General features: G+C 38.8%; 1 protein-coding gene across 1 annotated transcript in view; it reads right to left on the bottom strand.

Annotated features, from left to right (window-relative positions):
• Positions 1-22,761, bottom strand: part of LOC131063610 (exocyst complex component EXO84B) — a 133,125-nt gene that overhangs the window by 75,705 nt on the left and 34,659 nt on the right. Inside the window, exon 2 of the mRNA XM_057997492.2 lies at positions 3,860-3,957. Within this exon, the coding sequence (XP_057853475.2) occupies positions 3,860-3,957 (98 nt within the window). The remainder of the gene's footprint in view (positions 1-3,859; positions 3,958-22,761) is intronic.

The raw sequence follows: 22,761 nt of genomic DNA, 5'->3' as shown, positions 1-22,761 counted from the left end.
CATCTAGATGGTGTTGAGTTCGAATCTTCTACAAATACAAACCAAAAAAAAAGTATTGAGGACGCCACTGATATTAAATCAAGCCGAATAGCGCCTTGAGTACGATGCCTTTTAATTTAATTAATAAATAGCTGGAAATGGTTATTCTGTCAATTAAATATTCCATTTAAGGGCAATACTTAGAGCAAATTTAAAACTTGGATCGTGATAGAGGACGTGGTTTGTACCCTTTCCAAACATGCGGTGGCATGCAACTCGCCCTTGTTGGCGTGGCCTCTGTAATGTATATCCATTTGGATGGCTCTACATTGACGATTGATACAAAATAAGTGGATGGACTGATGCAAACACCAATTAAGGAAAAGGTGATAAACAAAGGATCCTAGATAACAATTGTAGATCCAATTCGAGGTAAGAGAATTCTTATTTTTTATTTAAATATTAATTGATTACTATTTATAACTTGGTAAGCATATTCATTTTTGTATTAGCATTTTCTCTTTGCATTTAATTCTTACTCTTTGTTTTTTTAATTATTGGCAGATATGTTTGCTCCATCTCACTTGTTGTAGATGTCATTAGATATGTTGATACAAACTCTCATAGTCTTGAAAAATATGTGAGACATTTAACAACAATAACATGCTTTGGCAGATAAAACAAACAATTTGTGATAGGGGTTCTAATTTGGAATTATATGAGGGGCATATCAAGCTCATCATGATGTGGCAATTGAACACTATGAACACCCTTATTCATATGGCAATGCTTGTTCTAAATCCCAAATGATATGCACCAAAAACTGGGAAGTTGTTGCCTTGTGATGATGTGGCGATGGCAGAATGGTTAATGAAGGCTCTTCAAAAGATATATTCAGATAAGCAGTCAACTTTCTTTGCACATAGTGGCTTGCCTTTGCTAATCTTCATGGTCCAATATTCAACAAATCAAAAGTGAAGATATGGCAAGCATACACCAAAGTGAGAATGGTTGCCATTCACATCCTTTCATAGGTTGTTAAATCCTCACCTACAAAGAGAAATTGGTCCACATACAACATTGTCTAATCTATCAAGAGAAATAGACTTACCTTTAGACGAGCTGAGAAGTCTGGTGGTCGCACATAAGGTCTTGTGATTTCATGATTGTCAAACTCCAAAATGTCAACAAACACCAACTTTACAATGAGATGTTGATTCTAAGATGCCACCCAGATTGATGAGGAGGCACAAGAGGGATTAGTTGGGGTTCAATTGGATGAGGCAGCCCCTCATAATGGCAAGACTCAAACTCAGACTTCAATTTTGATTCAATGTTAGCAAATGCCAATTGGAGGCAGTAGCATATTTTCTATGCTTTTGTCACTTTGTAATTGAAACTTGCAGCCTTCAAGCATTTTGTTGTAATTTTTACATAGCATATATGTATATCGACAATGAAAGCAATTAAATTTTGTTAATTTGTTTGTTGTCTCTCATGTGAACTCTCAATTCAATTTTTCTGTTATGTATTAAGGATCTATATGTATATGATTAATGACTTATCAATGTTACAATTGTTATCATATGAATAATTGAAATTTTCCTATATTTAGAAAAAAAATCGCTTATTTTTTAATAACTGTCATCTGCTGTCCTCCAGAAAATCTGTCCCCGAAACATGTCCTCCTTTCTCTCGCACCTGCCCCCATCCCCTGCTGTCCCTGTCCCAAAAAATTGGTGTAACATAAATTAATAGTGATGGAAGTTACAATTTCAGAAATATTCCTTCCAAGGCATAGTATCTCTACATCCTCAATTAATATGATTTACTGCCTTCTGAATGTTTCTGTTTTCTGCTTAATTTTTAGGCAACTAGCCTTCGCATGTTATTGATGTCGCGCAAATCATCCTGGGCTTGGACAATGGTACAGAGTGCAAAGGCTCCGAGATCAGAAAGCACAGTTGAATGATGTCATAATAAAATGAGTGTGTAATTCCAACCCACGGCTCACCAGTCTATCTTTCCTTTACACTCAACACAATTTAAAATTGCAACAGACACTAACTTGGTATGTCAATGATTCACAATCAGGTGAGGAAACACGTAAATCAGATGTGCATTTACTTTGACTAAATTCTAAACAATTTTACGTCTCCATGTGCACCAAGCAAATATTGTAGTTTCAGGTTAAGTGGTCACTATTTGCACAAAGTCTACGTCAATCTTGATATTCAACAGATATAGAGAAATATGATCCAAAGACCTTGGATAATTTGCTTTAGAAGGTTGAATCACATCTTCAATCAAGAACTACTCAAATCTAGAAATTTTCAAGCCTTCCCCAGCTGAAGGCTGCCAATTGGAGTTGCAATATAAACATGAGAATAAGAAAGTACCTATTAGCGATTTGCTAAAGAATTCATTGATAAATTCCAACTCCATACTGTTGTGGCAATCAGTTTAAGAAAAGGAATAAATGGCATTAACAGTGGGACCAAAGTCACTAAACAGTTCAGAATTTCCCAAACTCACAGCACATATTGATATTTGAGAGTTTGAGTGTTCCAGAAGGGTTGAAATATCATAGCAGCCTGTAGTAGTATTTTTCCACAGAAATGGAATTGTTCTTGGTACAAAAATTTCTGTTACCTTTCATTTCATGACAAGTATTGAAGGTAAGTATAAGAGCAAGGCTTGTCAAAAAAAGGTAATTCCACAAATACAAAGCGCCTACATAAGAAGAATGCAAAAACTAGCAGAACATATGTTTTCATCAAACTGAAACTCCACAACAACTAGAAAGATTGTAATTGGTGTGTACAGCCACAACAAATTACTCTGTAGAACAATCAGAAGAAAGAATGTTGCCAAAAGCTGCAGAGCAAATCAAGAGGAAAGTAATATGAAATTGTGTCAATTTACAACATATTGAAACCATGAATATCATGGCTGTAATAAATCTTTCTTGCACAATTAGTACAGTCACAATCCAGTGTGGGAAAGGAAAAGGTGAAACAGAAATTTTGACAGTTATTGCAGAAACTATGTCAAATACTGCAGACCAAGACAAGGAGAAAGAGCACCTATTTCATTCACATAAGAATCAACTCTTAAGCAGATGGATCTCAAGACAGACATTAGAAGAATTAGTTAAAAGAAGTCATAAATCCATCCATCAATGGGTCAAATGACAAAAAACTTACATTTCATGTCATGGTCTATATATACTATGCCAACTAAGATAAAGCATACAACTGTGGGAGCGAGTGGGATTTAAGATACAAGAACAACAGGGTTGGGGATAATTGTTTTTCCAATCATATCCATCATATATCATCTTTGCCACGTAATCCTTGCTTTTTATGGAGGTTTTCTAAAATTTATCCCATTTATTTTTCTTACTTCATGTGTACAAGAAATAACATATGAGAAAAGATTTCCATATTCCTTGAGGATCAGTTGTTGTTCCCTGAATGATTGTGATTATGAGTGCTGAATCAGTTTAACAGTTCTTAACAATCTCTTCAGCACACCCCTAGGGCTCTAACAGACTAAAAGCTCATGTGTGTTATCACAACCATATCAGATATACAATGATTCTAATAAGATCTCTTTTTTAACAAAATAAAAAGCCACGGGGAATTTCAACAGTTTTGCAAGATTCTAAAATCTCAAAAGGCTCCAAAAAATGTATCCAACAACCAATTAGATCAAAAATAGAACCTTGCACAATTCAAACTTCAAATATGAAAATGTTTGATTGAATGTGATCATATATTTAACAGAAATAATAAATCAGAGTGAAAAAGGTCTTTTTCCATCAGAGATATTTGCCACCAAAGAGTGTAAGGGAAAACTTAATTGAAACAACAGTCACCTAAAAAATGCTGAGTATTTTGAGGAAGCATGACAATGCAATTCTTCAGCAGATGATGCCTTCATGTGTAATAGTTGTGAGCAAAGTTGCCTTATTCCCTGCATAAAAGCATGCCACTGTAGTATTAATACCAAAAAACCCAACATTATCGAGACAATATAAAAATGCTTGTCGCAGCACCCTTGAGATGTTTGCTGAAAAAAAAAGCATTCAGCTTTTAAAATAAAAAATATAAAGAAATATAAAATTAAATAACATATGCTTCCAAAGTCTACTGATTAAAAACAACGCTTCTGCATAAAAGTTGTGTATTGAACTTTTTTAACTGTTAAAAATTTAAATCACACTACACGATGCATCATCAAGATGAGTATGTAACACATTGCAGATTAGGGCTCTTAATATAGACAACTCTTTTAAGTACAATAGAGGTCCAATGGATCTAAGCAAGATTTATCATCGATGTATTTTTAATTTTATTAATTATTATGTAAGTTGAGCACTAACAATTTAAAAACTATGTTACTAGGTTCTCCTGAATCGGTTCCCGTTCCCATACTGAAACAACCTGGGTTTGGGAGCGGCAATGGGAGCATACCAGGAACGGATCAAGAGCATCCCTGACACCCCAGGTTCACAAAGCTGAGGCAGCAGGGGATGCTCCCAACCCACTCTTAGGTGCTCCCAAATGCCATAATGGGGAAAAAAAATATACCTTAAAAACTATTAAAAATGAATTTTTTAAACACTAAAAAAAAATTTAAAAACTTTAAAAGAACCCTAAACCCTAAATGCACCCTTATGTTTGTTTTTTATAATATTAAGCAGCAAAACAAGGGTGTTGTCCCTATATAACAAAAAACCCACAGGGTTGGCCAAACATGTCCACAGACCGCTTACAAGTTACAACACATTAACAACACATTAGAGTATCTTTAAAAATAGCATAGCATAGTCTATAGTAAATACTATCAAAAACAACAAAACAGAAAAAACTTAAAAAACAGAAAGCTATCCAAATAGCTTGCCTCAGTCCTCTCAATGAGGAATTTAAAAAGCTTGTTGTGGTTTCCTTTATCATCTACGCGCTTGTTGAATTCCTTGTCCTATAGCAAGCAAAGAGTAGTCACGGCCTGTGCATAACCTTTGAACTGAACTTGGAGAGGTTGACCATCTTAGCTTCCAGGTCTTGAACTTTGGCCTTGAGTTCAATAAGTTCCTCCACCGTCTTGTCACATTTATCACAGTTGTTTAACATAGTCTGAGCAGAATGGTCAATGGCATGCACCCTTATGTTTGTTGTTTGACAAACACAACTCTATTACACACAAACTCATCCTTCCTAAGCCATTTTGGAAGGTAGCTGATTTTTTAAGCAAACTAATTGCAAACTACTTAATTATGTCACTAAGTGATAAAATTATGAAAATGGTGTGCCCCCAAACCCCCCATGAGGAGTGTTGTGCTTCAACTCCATTAGGGTCTCCACTTCCAACCCCCACTTGTTATTGGGATCTCGTGTCACATAAGAAACTTGATTACAATAAGGAGGTTTGCAAGTGGAGACCAAAATTGACAAGTTAGACAATTATCTTTACAATCATAATATCCTGATCAATGATGAAATATCATACTATCAAAGATTCAATTATCATTATTATTATACAATATAATATTATATGATATATCAAATGCATTTGCAATTCTATATAGTTTCAAATTTTCAGCCACACACACATATATACAACCGTACCCAAGAAAACAATTGTCGTACTGACATACCAAACCTCCATACTCGTACCCCATCTCATACTAGAGCCCAATACCAATACCCAATCCCATACCAAAACCAGTAACATAGGTTAAAACTAGCAATTTAACCCATTTAGTTACAACCACAAAACTAATTAACTAATTCAACAAATTGAAGTAACTAACTTCAAGCAGTTTTAATCGTTAGGATGTTTGCTCATCTCAAAACCTTCCCTCAAAAGCCTTTTGGAAAAGTGGTCCTTCACTAAGACCACAACTTCTTCAATACAAATATGTCATTTTGTCCCATCTGGTTGAGTTGGGAATTTAATCCCTATTGCAAACAACCAATGGAATTGGATATAGAATTCTTTAAGATCATGTGATGAAAATACAATTATATTTGTTGTAACAATATTAAATACAACATGAACGAAAGAAGATGATAGAGTAGGCACACTACATTCACATGAGACACAAAGCTTTATCAAGGAAACCCTAGTGGAAAAATACCTACCAGCAAAAGAACATTCACAATTGTATTCACAAGAAACAACATCCAATACAATAAGTCTCCGTTTTAGAGTGTCTCAATTTACAGCATACAATAAGTCTCCGTTTTAGAGTGTCTCAATTTACAGCATCACGCCATGAACAAGCAACCTCCCTCTCGAAATTCCATCCATAGCAACGATTAGATATAAATAGTGAACCATCCTCATAAAATTCCAACTGCAGCAACTATCTAAATACCCCTTGAATACCAACAATCACACAACCATTTCATGACCTGTAATATCCCCTATAGATATTTGCTCCAAATTTTACCAAATGTTCCACATTAATTTAAACAAACAGTTTGCATGAAAAACTGATTTCTATTCAATCAACAAATTATATTTAAAATCATATAATATCAAACTGAAATAGAGATCTGAAATTAAATATGAATATTGTAATCAAAATAGATAAATCATTACAACCTTCAGCAAAAGAATAGAATTATCTTCCCAATTGTAGCCACTTAACTTATAGAAAGATTGGATGCACAGGAAACCTCCCAATCACAGATACAGGATGTACCGTCAAATTGGAAATCCACACACCAACAGCAAATCAATCTGTTATCTTTAGCAAACACCAGCCAGAGTAGATCTTTCACTACCGTAGCTAGTCTTCTTCAAGAGAGTTTTCGTCCTCGGGAAGGCTGAGATGGACCATGTCCAAATCTCCAAACCACATCGGGTTACAATCAATGAAATGAATAAACTCAACATGCTCAAACAATCCTCTCAATAATCTTTTATAACTTTTTGAATGTCCCTTGGCCTTCCATTTCCTCTTGCCTTTTCATTTTCTTTACTTTTATTTCAGTTTTGAATTAAAGGTGACTTTAAGTAAATTATATAATAGTCCTTATGATGTACCTTTAAAAAAGGAATAATATTAAATAATTACACTAATGGCTCATTAAATAATTAAACATGCTTTTAATTGTTTCATTATATCTAAAGCCAAAAGTGGACATTACAAGTCCTCCCGCCCAAAACTGCTTGTCCTCAAGCAATTAGCACCAAGATCCCATAATAATCTTGGAGGGTGTCGTGATCTTCTGTTAGGAACACTACATACTACCGTCACCACCTTATTTCTCCCCAAAAAGATTTTGATGATTATCCGTAGTAGATCTGCAAGCTCATCTTCAACAACTGATGAGTCCCATGTGATCCCAGAATTCCATTTTAGTCTTAGGAAAGAGCCACCATGCTAACGTTGCGCCACTCTGATTATAACAAATTGTCTTGTGTCGTCAATTGGTATCCTCAATTCCCATGACTCAAAGAAGTGCCCATCATCATAACCCAAACTAGAATATTGGAAGACACTAAATTCAATATTAGGAAACAAATAGTGCGCCAACATCTCAAAGGAGTCTATGTCATCATCAAAATTGAAATCAACCAATGTAGGAATAGTATTTGGTATAATTCTCACCACCATCTGCATTAGAACCTGTCAAAACTCATCATTAATCTGTTCACAATCAAACCAAACCAAACTTGATTGCTGATCAAAGGGAAATCTACTCATTTTCAAATCATAGATTGTAATTCTACGAAGAACTATGGGAACAACAGCATTACTAGTATAAAGCTCACAACTCCCATCCTATCTCAACACTATATTGTTGTGCTTAGCTTCGTCTTCATCACTAGAATTGGATGGAACTCCATCATTCAACTCAAAAAGTGGATTGTCATGAACCACATCATCATCAAACTCAAACAAAATATTATCAGTAGTTTCAAACCATTGTTCTTGCTAATCCAAATTTCTATTTTTTGACTTTGGGCAATGTTGGTCTGAACAGTATATTGTCAAGCTCTTCAATCATCTCCTGGATTTCGTCGGCCAATCCCTTATTCTTTTGCTCCCAAAATTGTTTAGTAGTAATAAACTGATTTTCTGTTTCTTGTAGGGTCCTTTCAGCAATCTTCAACTTCTTCTAAGTTTCCTTGTATAAATCTATAGCCTCTTCTGCAACCTTAGTAGCCATATCTCTATCATGAATTACATGCAAGAAAGCCACCCTGATTTCTTCCATATTATTCTTAATTGATCGAAAATCAGCAAGGGAGATGTTAACCTTATTTTGATTTCTTGGTATGTTATGAATTAAATTTTCCACATACATGTGTGTGCCATCCACTATAGAACAAAATCTGAACTTCTTTTTCACCTGAAACCAAAAGATGTCTTTCCCAATCTAGATCATCCACGAATGATGAATTCTTGGCATGCTGCATGAGAAAATCAGAATTTTTCTCAACCGTAGAGCTGACCCCAATCAAATGTGCCTCTTCCTTTATCTTTGCAACAAGAAGATGAGAATCTAAAACATTAGAGACACTAGGACTTTGCTCTAAATCAAATGCAAGCAAGGAAAAATCAGATTTGCACTCAATAGAATCAACACTTCCAATATTAGTCCTACTACATGAATTATGAGGGGAGGTATAAACAGTATTAAAAGAAATTTCATTTTGCCTAGCTAAAGGCTTGTTTTGGAGATCAAACCAAAAACAACCTGTGTCATTGAAATGGAAGGATGATTCACCAACATCTTCATTTCTATCCCTAGGTAGTGCATTCACTATTTCCGAATTTGTATCAACTTCTTGGCCAATCAAGGCTGTTGGCTTGACCACTTCATTGCTTTCATTTTCAGCTTGTATTGATGCATGAACATCAAAAGAAACATCTTGGAGAATTGACACACTTCCATCTTTAGCCAAGGTAATCTCTTAGTTCTCTAAATTGAATCCCTCATTTTCTATTTTCTGCTCTTCTCTCTTCAAAATAGGCTTCAATTTTCCCTCACAAGAACTAAACACACCTTTGACTAATTAAGCTGCACTGGAAGAGACAACCCACTCATTTTTTTGAACAGCCATTAGCATGGATAATAGGGGCTGAGATAAAACATCACTCTCATTTATACACAAGACCTTTGTTGACGGGAATAATCATTATGTTATGTTGTTATATTATGTTTATGTTGTCGTCGGTAATAATGAGTTACGGCGGTCAGTTAGTTAGCCGACGGGTAGGTAGTTGGAGTCGCGACGGTTGTGTCGCGCCCCTTCGGGTATTATATATTGTGTACCTTTTCTTCGAAGTAGGAGGAGGTTAGTCGTGTCAGATGTAATGTTATAGGCACTTATTGTAGATGGACTGTTGAATTAATATAGAGACTGGTTATTTAATGTATTTCCATTATGTTCTATGCATTTACTTTCTGCATTTAACCGTTTACCCGAGAGGGCAAACATTTGGCGCCGTTGCCTAGACGTACTCGGGAACGGAAGAGGCGGATGGCGCACGGGCGCGATGGGCCTACCCGTCTGTGAGATGAACCCAGAGACCGACGACGCGCACATGGAACAAGAGGCGAAGGGGAAATTGAACCCTGTAAGAATCCCGGCACAATGTTGATATAAATTATGGTTGAAAAGGAAAAATAAAAAAATAAAAGTTTTTTTTGTGTACATGGCGTGTGTTTGCTGTGTATGGAAGTGACTTATGCCCAATAGACTAAATAAGGACAAAAATAAAAAGATACAGAGTGACGAATGGGAAGTGGCACAAACCACGTTGAATCTCAGACAGCAGATAGAACGAAGGCGTAGGTTAAGGCAACTTGCCGAGGGACGACCAACCGAGGGGTTGCCCGAAGGGAACCCAGGAGGTGTCACAGAGGTTGCGGAGGTAGAGATAGACGGAGAGAACTACACTGTCTACACTGTTGTAGGGCTGCCAGAAGGAGTCACGGAGGGTGCCGAAGGAGAACTCTATAGTTCGCCAGAATACCACCGTAGGGTAAGAAGCCGCGAAGAGTTGGTGGAACAAACAAGGCGAAGTCTAAACCTGATCGACGCTACCAGAGACTTGCTAAAGAATTTGTCCATTTCAGGAGGACAACCGGAGGGAGACAACGGAAGGTGACGGTACGACCGAAGGTGCCGAGGGAGCACAAGGGTACCGTACGGGAGGCAATTTGTTTGGTTCGGTGTCAGCAACTTTTTCCACCCACGAGTGGAGGTTCAATTGCAGGAGGCAGAGGATCGCCAGGTACAAGCACACAAGGAATTAGAGGAGCGAGACCCAGCGGTGGGATGGCAAGTAAACAAAAATTGCCAAAGTTCACAGGGGAGGGCAAGGAAGACCCCTTACGGCACTGTCGTACATGTGAAACCATTTGGTCCGCCAACGGAGTAACAGACCAGGATGACTGGGTACAGCAGTTCCCAGCCACGTTACGAGGAGTTGCCACAGATTGGTACTCCGATGTGGACAAGCAAAAAGTGGCCACGTGGGCCAATCTACAGAAGGAATTCACGGGAGAGTTTCGGTTGCTCCATGATGACAATGAAATTGTAACGGAGATATACAGTACCAAACAAGGTACCAGGGAGACAGTACGGGCATACAATCGGAGGCTGAAAGAACTCTTGGGTAAAATGGAAAGCCAACCTGCAGATGGATTGAAGAAACGATGGTTCGTTGAAGGGTTGAAATCCTCCCTACGGAGGAAGATGAAAATTGTACCCCCGACGTCATATGACGACGCTTATAATAGGGCGATGGACCTGGAGAGCGAACACAAAACATCAAAGAAGAAGAAAAGTAATAAATCCTCATCCGAGGATGATGACTCTTCACAAGAAAGCAGCAGCGATGACGAGGCTGGCAAACGGGTGCAAGCGCTCCAGAAAGACATGGAGCGAATGAGAAAAGAATTCAAAATAATGAGAAGCACTGATCGGAACGAAGGGGACATATGGTGCACTGAGTGCAAAGAGGAAGGGCACACAAAGGGTACTTGCCAAAAGAAGGCATTCTGCGGGATTTGCCAAGTGATGGGACACTCCACCAAGGAGTGCCCATACAACATGAAAACCCGAAGTACGCAAATGAACCAGGTGCTGTTCACGGAGCAGGCCACAACATCCGCACCAGCGGGTACCGGCCAACATACTAACACAACGGCATCATCTGGAGGATACCGGGACAACAGATGCAACGGCGGAAGGAATAGCAACAATAACAATAACGGAAGCCGTATCCAGTATGACGCCAAGGGCCGGCCAATCATCCAATGTAGGGCCTGTAATCAGTGGGGGCACTTCGCCCGTGATTGCACGAAGGAAGCCACCCCTCAGCACCTCTGCCGTTGGTGTGGGCCAGGCGACCATGAGGACGCAAATTGCCCGCAGACAGGGGTTAATCTCCTCAACATTGAGAAGGCTGAGAAGACTGGTGAGAAAGAAGTACTGGCGATCACCCGCGCCCAGACGAAAAAAGCCACTTATCCCGACCCCCGTACGGAGAAGGAGAGATTATGGGAGGCAAAGGCCAATATTGAACGTGAGATGACGACCGAACGACGGGACAACGAGGTGGCGAGTACATCATCCTGTACGGAAGCGGAAAATAACATCATTGGGCAAATCTTGCAGATGGAGGTGCCGATAAAGGTAAAAGACCTTCTAGACTCTATGCCACAATTAAGGACTGCCATCCTCACCAATGTGCAAAGCACCGCATTATCGAGTACACCACAAGTAGGGGTTCCCGCCACCGCATCGTCGAGTGCACCACAGGTAGGGGTTCCCACCACCACATCGTCGAGTGCACCACAGGTAGGGGTTCCCGCCACCGCATCGTCGAGTGCACCACAGGTAGGGGTTCCCGCCACCACTTCGAAGAGTACACCACAGGTGGAGGTTTCCGTCAGCCCTTCGACTGACCTGATGTTACTAGCCGTGAGCAGTGGTAGACACCCAGCTGTGGTAGAAATGGGTATCCGTGGGACCATTCTGAAGGACACCATTGTGGACGGGGGATCTAGGGTGAATGTACTACCAGAAGAAACATGGAAGCGGCTGGGGAAGCCCACCCTGTGGCCACCCACATTCAACCTGGTGGGAGCGGACCAACACGGCATTAAGCCACTCGGCCTGTTGATGGCCCAGCAAGTGACAATTGGTACGCAACCATTCTTGTTAGATTTCGTGGTTATTCCCTCGAAGAAGAAAGGCTATGATGCCATCCTGGGGAGAGTGTGGTTGATCAACGTGAGGGTAAACCACAACTGGAAGAAAAATACACTTTCCATGGAGAAGGGAGGGCGGAAATATACCATTGACCTACACACCCAAGATGTTGGCGAAGAGCTCGCCTCTTCCGACTCGGACTCAGAGGACTCTAATAAAGGGGAAGGGGGTCCCGATGAAAGCAAGGGCAAGAACGCGATGGAGCCGAATAGTTAAGGGGTGCTCAAATTGGAGGGATTTTCTGAAGATGAGGTATGCTCACTTAACGGGCTTTTCCACTGGCAAATGGAGGATTACGAAATGTTCCAAAGCTACAGGCTCGAAGTAGAGGACCCAGAGCAACCAACAAAGGTGTACCTGCCGGAATACAGAGAATATTGGAAGGGAGACGCCCCAAACCCTGGCGACGTAAATAATCCGAAGAGTGTCGGCAACGATTGGAACCCTGTGTGGAAAGCCGCAGTCTTCAAAATCTTTATTATTCTTATTCTTCTTATGTACGGGAAGGAGGTCGTGGTCCCTGTAGAATTTGTGGTTCCAGGTCTTCCGATGGCCATTGAAAATAGACTTGCCACCAACGGGCCCAAATTGAAACCCTACCACGCGAAGCGCGCAGGGGACCCGAGAGGCCGGACGGACACCCGAGAGCCCGAAGGGGGACCCGAGAGGATGGAAGGGGACCCAAGAGGTCGGGCAGGCGACTCGAGAGGCACCGGACAAAAGCAGGAGACTTTTGGGCGAGGAAAACCGAGAAGGATGAAGGGCAATCTCGGAGACAGGGGACCCGAGCCGAAGACTCTCTAGACAACTCAAAAAAAAAAATTAAAAAAAAAAAAAAAAAAAATTGAAAAAAAACCGTACAGTCGTATGACAACGACCGTACGGTCAAAAAAAAAAAAAGGGACAGACCTGCGGTGGTAACACCGACGGTGACCACCGTGCGGTGTGCCACCACCGACGGCGACCACCGTGCGGTGGTAACACCGACGGCGACCATCGTGCAGTGGTAACACCGACAGTACCACCGTACGGTGGACATCGGCGGTGGCACCCGCAACTACAAAGCCGCACAGCACGCAGCTCGCAGCCGCACAGCCATGCAACCGCACAAACACACACGCAGTCGCTTCATCGTCAGTGGTCACTGTACGGTTGAACTGCATTGGGCGTGCGGAAGGAGGACCGTACAGTGTGCACAGTTGAGCATGTTGTCGGTATGCTGGAGGTGTGTCCGTACGGTAAGAAGGGTGTCGACCGCACGAGGAGGTGGCCGCACGATCGGAGGTGCCAATGCTATTGTTGACCGTACAGGGAGGTTGTATGGCCGGGGTGCCATTGGGGACATTACAGTGCCAAAAAAAAAAAACGACGACGGCCAGATTTAAAATGATTTGCTGCCCCTCGACCCCGTTGGGGGCGTTGCCCCCAGACCCCCAGTTTATTTTGAGCTACAAAGGACCATGGGAAGTGTTGTGGTTGTTCGTATTGTGAGAAAGAAGCCTGCAACTAAGCATTGGCGGGGAAGCCATAAGCCGTAGAGGGAGACGGATTTGGAGGTTGGGAACAAACAGAGTTTGAGGGAAGGCATTGCAGGTCCGCGCAGTTGTATGACACCAGGGAGTTATCCAGTTCAGTTTTTAGCCTTTGGGGAGTGTGATGGAGGATTTGAGGTGTCTCCTAGCATTTGTGCCAGCGGATTGTGGCCACCTCCAGGCATGACTGGTACGCTTTGAGGAACTCAGAGTATGTCTCGGCTGGACGTGAGGTTGCCTTGGTGGATGCACAAAGGGCTTGGGAGGAGCTGACCACCAGGTTGGAGGCAATAGTCGCATGAGACTTAGTTCAGCATACCCAGGAGTTGGATGCCGAGAGAGCAGCATGGGTGGCTATCGAGGACAAATTGGCTAGGGAGACAGTATCATTTGAGTAGCAGTTGGTGGAAGCTGAGACTGAAAAACATGTTTTGCAGACAAGTTTGGGTTAAGCACAGGAGGACTGTGATGGCAAAGGAAGCAATATTGGTGAAATCCACACTTGAGCATCGGATGATAGCAGAAAAAGGTTTTCAGGCGAGGACGCAGCAAGTGTATAAGATCCGGGCCCGACTGGCGTCAGTAGCTCCTACCGTTCATCTCTATTTTGTATTAAGTCGTCGGAGTTGACTTCTTTTCTTGGGGGGGATGATGTTGACGGGAATAATCATTATGTTATGTTGTTATATTATGTTTATGTTGTCGTCGGTAATAATGAGTTACGGCGGTCAGTTAGTTAGCCGACGGGTAGGTAGTTGGAGTCGCGACGGTTGTGTCGCGCCCCTTCGGGTATTATATATTGTGTACCTTTTCTTCGAAGTAGGAGGAGGTTAGTCGTGTCAGATGTAATGTTATAGGCACTTATTGTAGATGGACTGTTGAATTAATATAGAGACTGGTTATTTAATGTATTTCCATTATGTTCTATGCATTTACTTTCTGCATTTAACCGTTTACCCAAGAGGGCAAACAACCTTAATGGTCTTCATAGCTGCAATGATTTCTTTGTCATGTCTTCCATTGGCTGTGACCAAGAAATGATAAAACATATGATAGATCAAATCATGCATTTCCAAATTTATTAAAAGATTGCTAATTCAGATTACTGCAAATATTTTTAGTATAGCAATTCTTCTTGAATAGTGAACATTTATGAAATCATCAAGATCTTGAAAACTTTCTACAATCAAGTGCAATGCCTCCTTCATTGTCTAATCATCATACGGAATTTGAGGTGCCAAAATCCTCATGATTGCACTCAAACAAGTTGCAACCATAATTCTTATATAATCATCTGAATGGCTCAATCATTTAGGTTGACTTAGAAAAGTCACTGTTGGAGCAAGAGCCTTTTCCAACTGATTTGAAGGTGATTTTCCCACTAAGCCTAAATATCCTTTCAATTGATTCAAAGTAATGAAAACATCTCCAGATTTAGTTTGTGTACTGAGTTTGATACCAGCATCTCTTAAAGCCTTTGCTAATATTAAAGGCATACTTTAATCTAGAAAACTCTGAATTTTCTAGATACAAGCTGGCAAGACTGTATTGTATCTTGCCCAATTTGTCAATCAACTCAACTTTACCTAAAACAATTCGCTTACCTTTGCGTCAACAGCTGAGTGGTATTGTTTGTTTTGGTGTTTGGTTTGTTACTAAACTCAAATTTCTCATATAATGATCATTGAACATTCTGCAATACAGGAGATTGGTCAAGCTCCAAAGGCCGTGATATAGAGTCTAGCGCAGCAATGACGACTTCTAGAAAAAACTATGCACAGAAAATTGTCTATATTCTGCCCTTAATTGGAAATGTAAAAACTCAAATATTGCCCACTGGTTGGTGAAATCAAACTTCAGAGTGTCTTTCAACTGTTGCTAGTCCAATTGATTAATCTCCCATCGAGCAATCACTAGGTTGAGCACCAATCAGAAATATCTCTTCGCAGCCAAATCAGAATAGCAGCCTCTGATCTAATATAATTATCACCAGTGATTCGTATTGCATTAACTCACTGTAATAAATTTATAGCAATTGAGTCTTGCTAATGATTACAAGAACGCCCAAACCACTACTGCACACCCATCCAAGAATGACAACGATCAAGGAATACACAGAAATAATATAAATCTCATGGCAATACTTCAGACATAAAGCCAACGATAATATATGATGTCTTGCCACAAAGAGTAGTTCACGCCATGGCCTTTGCTAGCCACGCAATACAATTGAAATATAGAAATGAATCCACAAACTGATAATATTATTCATGCTTAGGCATACAGAGTCAGAAACGAATGCTCTGTTTCAAAAGATGATATACATCACACCCAACTTATACTTCGATAGCATCGGAAATGAAACACCACACTCTATAATGAACATTTAGTCCCGCCTCAAAATTTAGCAAGGAAAGGGAATGGTGCGATTCACGGCCAACACCAAATACGGCTCAGAAATGTCTTACGACTTTAGAGGGAAACTTAACATCTAGGAATAGAAATGGTTTCTCCTCGCGTCTTTGAATCAGGCGTTCAAAAGTACAAGTTTTGTTCCAAGAAACCCATCACCAAGGGAAGACACGAACTCATAGAATAGAGCCATGTTTAGGTGAGAAGAAGCCACAATTGTTGAGAGATCACACCCAAACTAGAAATCGCACTAGAATCAATCCTTCATCCACGAAAAAACAATAGAATACACCATAATAGAAGTATTGCATCATTTTCTTAATGCTTCCCATGCCAAGACCAAGATTATGAGTGAAGCAATTAAGTCTCCTCGCTTGCCAGAAGCTCTCTCTAAGGATGATATCTTCAGTCAACAACAACAATCATAATATGACTCAAACAACCCACGTCCAGCAAGGAATTGCTTCAAAGGAGCAACGATCTATCAAGAAGGCAAAACAGCCACACAAAGATTACACAAGCATTCTCCCAATCCCTTGTGCAAGGATGAAAAAGGAACTGTCGCACAAAGATGTCTATAGCCTTACTTCACAATGGGATTATTCAAACTTCACTTAAGACAAAAGGCCTTTCCTCTTCTATTCATATATTTATCGACGCATGTGATTGATGCCAGATGAAGCGGCAATAGAGAAAGAACCTATCACTTCTCAAACGTCTTCTTGCAATCCACGCTTAACACAAGAAAGAGAGCCACACACCAAATGAAATACCACACGGCTTTTAAAACTCATGAACTTCCTCAGAGTAGCCACGAATCATTTTCAACAACCTACAAGATTTCTCACAAATCTATTATGTAGAGGTGCCTCAATATTAATTGTATCCCGTAAGCAATCTAACATTCACAAGAGGTAGGAGTAATCATACCAAGCAGATTATATCGAAAAAAATTTCTGCCTTCAAGGAAGGAGGCTGTTATAAAGGAATGGAAACCCATGATTCTGAAATACAAGCTCCGGAACAAATTATGAACCAACTTATAAATATAGTGACACATACAAAGAGAACTCTTGCTTTCGATAATGTTTCTACTGGAAATGCTCTAACTTGATTTTAAATCAAATCTCTTATTCTCAAAGTCGTGCCAGAAACAATAGATACTTCGATAAATGTTATTCTCCACAGCAATAACATTACCAAACAACCAAAGCTGCACACAACTGTCACTCTTGAAACCTCACAAGCTGGCAAGAAATCCAACTCTGATACCACTGTAATATCCCCTATGGATATTTGCTCCAAATTTTACCAGATGTTCCACAATAATTTAAACAAACAGTTTGCATGAAAAACTAATTTCTATTCAATCAACAGATTATATTGAAAAACATATAATATCAGACTGAAATAGAGATCTGAAATTAAATATGAATATTGTCATCAAAATAGATAAATCATTACAACCTTCAGCTGAATAACAGAAATATCCTCCCAATCATAGCCACTGAACTTACAGAAAGATTGGATGCACAGGAAACCTCTCAATCACAGATACAAAATGTACAGTCGGATTGGAAATCCACACCAACAACAGATTAATCTGTTATCTTCAACAAACACCAATCAGAGTAGATCTTTCACGACCGTAGCTAATCTTCTTCAAGAGGGTTTCCGTACTCGGGAAGGCTGAAATGGACCACGTCCAAATCTCCAAACCACGTCGGATTACAATCAATGAAATGAATAAACTCAACATGCTCAAACAATCCTCTCAATGCTCTTTTATAACTTTATGAATGTCCCTTGGCCTTCCATTTCCTCTTGCCTTTTCATTTTCTTTTCTTTTATTTCACTTTTAAATTGAAGGTGACTTTAAGTAATTTTATAATATTATCCTTATGATATACTTTTTAAAAAGGAATAATATTAAATAGGTACACTAATGGCTTATTAAATAATTAAACATTCTTTTCATTATTCAATTATATCTTAAGCCAAAAGGGGACATTACACGACCATACTATGATTATACTAACATGACTTATCTTCATGGATAATCATCACATATGATTTACCACCACCACTCACACTTGCTCAAAAAATTGTTAACCATCTACACATAAGCCATATTATACATGTCTTATTGCATTGTAGCTAGACATCACCAATGGTTTACAATAGTAGTGACAAATATTTGATTGTTCCTAGTTGCTGGCAATATTTATAAGCATCCTCTAGAACATTCAAATGCTCTTAGCCATCACAACACATACTCCAACACTGTTACATGCTCCTACAACGTCACACTCCAACAACTACTCAAACCAAGATGTCGTACTAAGTTCTCAACTAAATGCCTTGTGGTTGCAACCAGGCGAAATTGGGCTAAGACAAGCCTCTATCCCATAGTTACAAGTCTCGGACTCGGACTCAACGCCCGGACTTAGCGAAAACTCGGCCAAGACTTGGCAAATTGAAAAACCCAAGAAATTCAAAGATTTTTGAGGATTTAAAATCAAAAATCAATTTTAAACCCAAAAAATAAATGATAGTTAATGTTGAAATGAATTCCCAAGACAAATATAGCAGATGGCGGCAATGAAAATTTCAAAGATAATTCTATTCCTTGCTAATGCATTGACGAGGATTTCTTTGGCAACAAAGGTATGTTCAACTAAGAGACAAAATTATCTTGTACTTAACTAATACTAAATGTGGAAACATATTCATAAACGTGCTGAATTTGAGTACTCTCCCAAATATGAATGATTGTTTGATCAATAATGTGTTCCATTTAAATACTGATTTATAATGCAAAGAATATATTGCATAAACCTTTATTGAAAAAATGATCCAGGAAATATTAGGCAATTTAAGCTGCTTCACTAATATCAAAAGTTAAAACTACTCACGGCAACCTTCCAAGTCTCAATAACTTACAAAGAAAATTTTGCTATTTAGCAATTTCATCGGCTCTACTTCATCTAAAGGGAGAGTTCCAATTACCAAATATATAAAGTATAGATATGAAGAACAAGTACAAAGTTCTTGTATAGTCTTTCTTGTGCTTTGGACCATAGATTGATCAAATCAAAAGCTGATCAGCTACTCTTTGACTGATACCTCGAAGTAGCTACCACTTCAGACAACCATAATCATAAATCTCTTTCCATCACATGATAATCCATGCATTCATGAATATACCACACACTCTAGTATGAAATTGCAAGACCTCCAAGGAATCATAAACATCAATGTACTACATCAATACTAACATATCTTTTCTTGAAACACCATCTACAAAAAGTATACTTGAAAATTCAAAAATACAATTGTATAGCTATATGTGTTTTTTGATGAACTTGTTTCCATGCTGACAGAAAAATTAGGAAAAGAAACCATGTGGTGTTTTTACCATGGTGAGAAATTCAAATGTGGTATGCACATAAAAAAAAGCCAAGTACCTTTTAAGGTCCACGATGCTCATTTACACATAATCATTCGTTAGTTGTGCATTCGTGTGTAAACTTGTGTCTATTTTTAATTCTCAGATATTTATGTAGCAAATATACAATCAGGTTCCAGTCAATTATTATTGGATACACAAAACCTGAATTCTAAGTAGCAATTTAAAGTTTAAACCATGGGATATGTTTATACATAAAATGTAGTCATAAACATGCATTCCTGTGAAATTATCAGATTCCAACTTAAAACAAACCATTTTATTTATTTATTTTTGCTTTTTATTTGTGGCTGGAAGTGCCAGAGTCCTAGGCTCGAGACTTAGCGAGTCTGAGCAGACCCGGCAGACTCGGTCAAGTCCGAGTCCAGGGTCCTTTGGACTTTGCAAGTCGACCCGCCTCTAGACTCACAAAGTTCGGGCTAAACTCACAAAGTCCTGTAACTCTACTCTATCCTATATCACAACATTTGAAACTCACTCCAATTAATCCTATGTCTATTTACCTATATCTAATCAGCCACTTCAATATCTTCTCTTCATCCAAGAACTATCTGCCGATAGAAAGTTCTAACAAGTCATTCCAGTTCCAGTAAAGACAACTTTTCAACTTGTTGAGCCAAACATCCACCGCATGCTCTTTAACTCTTGTCTGAATCAATTCACATATCTCTCCAACGAATGGATCCAAGAACTCATTACAAATGAATAGCACACCAAAGCACCAATAAATTGTTCTACAGTTTCACTAAAGTTGACTTTTCAACTTGCTGAGCCAAAAGTCCACCACAGGGTCTTTAATTCTTCTATGAATCAATTTGCATATTCTTCCACAAAAGTACTTAATACAATGAACCCCATTTTGTTTAAGTACATGTCTTACTGAAAAGATTTATTTTCATATTTTCAATATATTAGATGTCAAATTATTGAATAAACGACTGGAGATAAGTCAGATCTCTAAACAGCGCTAAGCAATATTATACAACCAAGGAAACAGCCAACCCTTATTATTTATGTGCTAACGAAATGAGCATTTAGCTTGTGTTGGTTGAAAAATTTGTACACCTGGGAAGGCATGCAAAAAAATGGTTTCAGCCACAGCGTGTGAGTTAAAACCCCTCCTAATTCTAAGGGAAGGCTCCCCCTTTCCTAATTCTTCTAACTACTACCTATAATCTATAAACACTAATTTAACTTGGGTGAAACATCCTTTTCTCCTTTTCAAAAAGATGATATTCTTTTTTCAGAAAAGAAACTTTGACTTAGAGTAACAAATATAGAAACTTTTAAGAAATTCCAACAATTACAAAGATGCTTATACAAAAGGAAGCGAAGTTTCCATGAAAGCACAAAGTCTTTTGTCATTTCCCCAAGACAGGAATGTAGAAACAAAAGCTCAAAGTCTTCACTCTTCTACTGTCCTATCAACCGTCCAAAATGATTAGTATGATAGCAATATACAACATACCAAAGCTCAAGATCTGTCAATATGATGCACCTCTAGACTGCTATATAAGAAGTATTACAAGCACAAAGGCTTGTGGTCTCTTCCTATCTTGACACTTAACTATGCTAATTTAACCCTCAATATTTGCAACACAAAGCCCACAAGAAATCAGATTAAAGCTCTTTTCCAACAACCTTAAGTATTACAAGCACAAAGGCTTGTGGTCTCTTCCTATCTTGACACTTAACTATGCTAATTTAACCCTCAATATTTGCAACACAAAGCCCACAAGAAATCAGATTAAAGCTCTTTTCCAACAACCTTACTAGAATCTCAAGTATACACAGAAAAATATATCACTGTAACATAAGAATACAATAGATAAATGAACAAAGCCTCGACACAAAGTCTGACACTCAAATGTCCTCCTCATATTGCTTGGGAATCCAATTTACAAGTATAAAACACAAAGTTTTTATCGCTGTAAATTTCTACATAGTTTTCTTGCTTGCCAAAAAGATATATATTACATAGAGCACCCTCCAATATATATAGGAGAGGGGCTAAGAGCAAAAAGTGGGAGAAGTCCAACTAACTAAAACTTATTCCAAATTACAGTCCTATTGTCTTTCAACTTGTAATTTGTTTACATGTAATTACAAGTTACAAAAATACAAGTAATGTGACTACTTGTAATTACAAGTTTTGAAATTACATGTAATTTGCCACAAAGAAAAATACATCCTACAACAAAACAAAAAACACAATTCAAGTGTCAGGAGACACTTCTCGTTCTTCTCTATTCTTGGCCATGAAAGCTTGGAATTTGTCAATTGATTCCTGCAATTCATCAAGATCTGGACCTGTTGTATTTCTTGCAATAGCAACAATTTTGATGATGACATCGAAATACCTTACTGTTGCTACTCTATGCTCCTCAAGAACAGTTTGCATCTTATCAAGAAAGACCTAGCAATTTACATATCTATTAATTGAACCCACCACAAACTGATCAGATTCAAGCTCCTGATGAAGCCTTGACAATAACTCAAAGAGTATCACATTTTCAGGAAGCAACTCTTCATCTTGACTTACTATCTTGCAGGACATTTTCTCAAAAGTAGAAATAATATCTTGCTACAGTTCAGTACTCATTTCTAGAGCAGCTTCTATATCTTTAGTCAGGTCCTTGACAACTAATGACTTATTGATAATAAGCTCTTCAAATTCAATTTACCTCTCTCTGTTTGGTATCACAATGTTATTGCACAAAATTTCTAACTTCACTTGATCCATTTCAAGCCAAATTTTCAAATCTTTTTCAATAGATTCCAGACTTTGCCTAAAAGCTTCAGAAGTCTGGTTCAGCTTCATCTTTGCTATTCTCAAATTGCCCAACACCTGTAAAGCTTTCTTCACCACTTGAGTACTTTGATCTGCCAGTTGATCTACCCAAGAATGAATAGCTTTTGCCTTCAGCGTAGCTCTTTCAACCTGTTTGATGGATTCTTCGGAAGTGGAAGAAGTCAAGGGGTCAATCTTTTCAAAAGATTTAGTGATCTTTTGCATCACTGAAATGAGTTGTGCATTTTCCTCCTTGAGCTTATCCTTCTTTGCTAAAAGCTCATCATAACTCTAAACTAATGAAGCTACAAAGTCTTGAGCATCATCAT

This window comes from Cryptomeria japonica, chromosome 4 (genome assembly GCF_030272615.1).
Source record: "Cryptomeria japonica chromosome 4, Sugi_1.0, whole genome shotgun sequence".
Taxonomy (NCBI): domain Eukaryota; kingdom Viridiplantae; phylum Streptophyta; class Pinopsida; order Cupressales; family Cupressaceae; genus Cryptomeria; species Cryptomeria japonica.
Note: the sequence above shows the minus strand (reverse complement) of the source record. Positions and strands in the feature narration are given on the sequence as shown.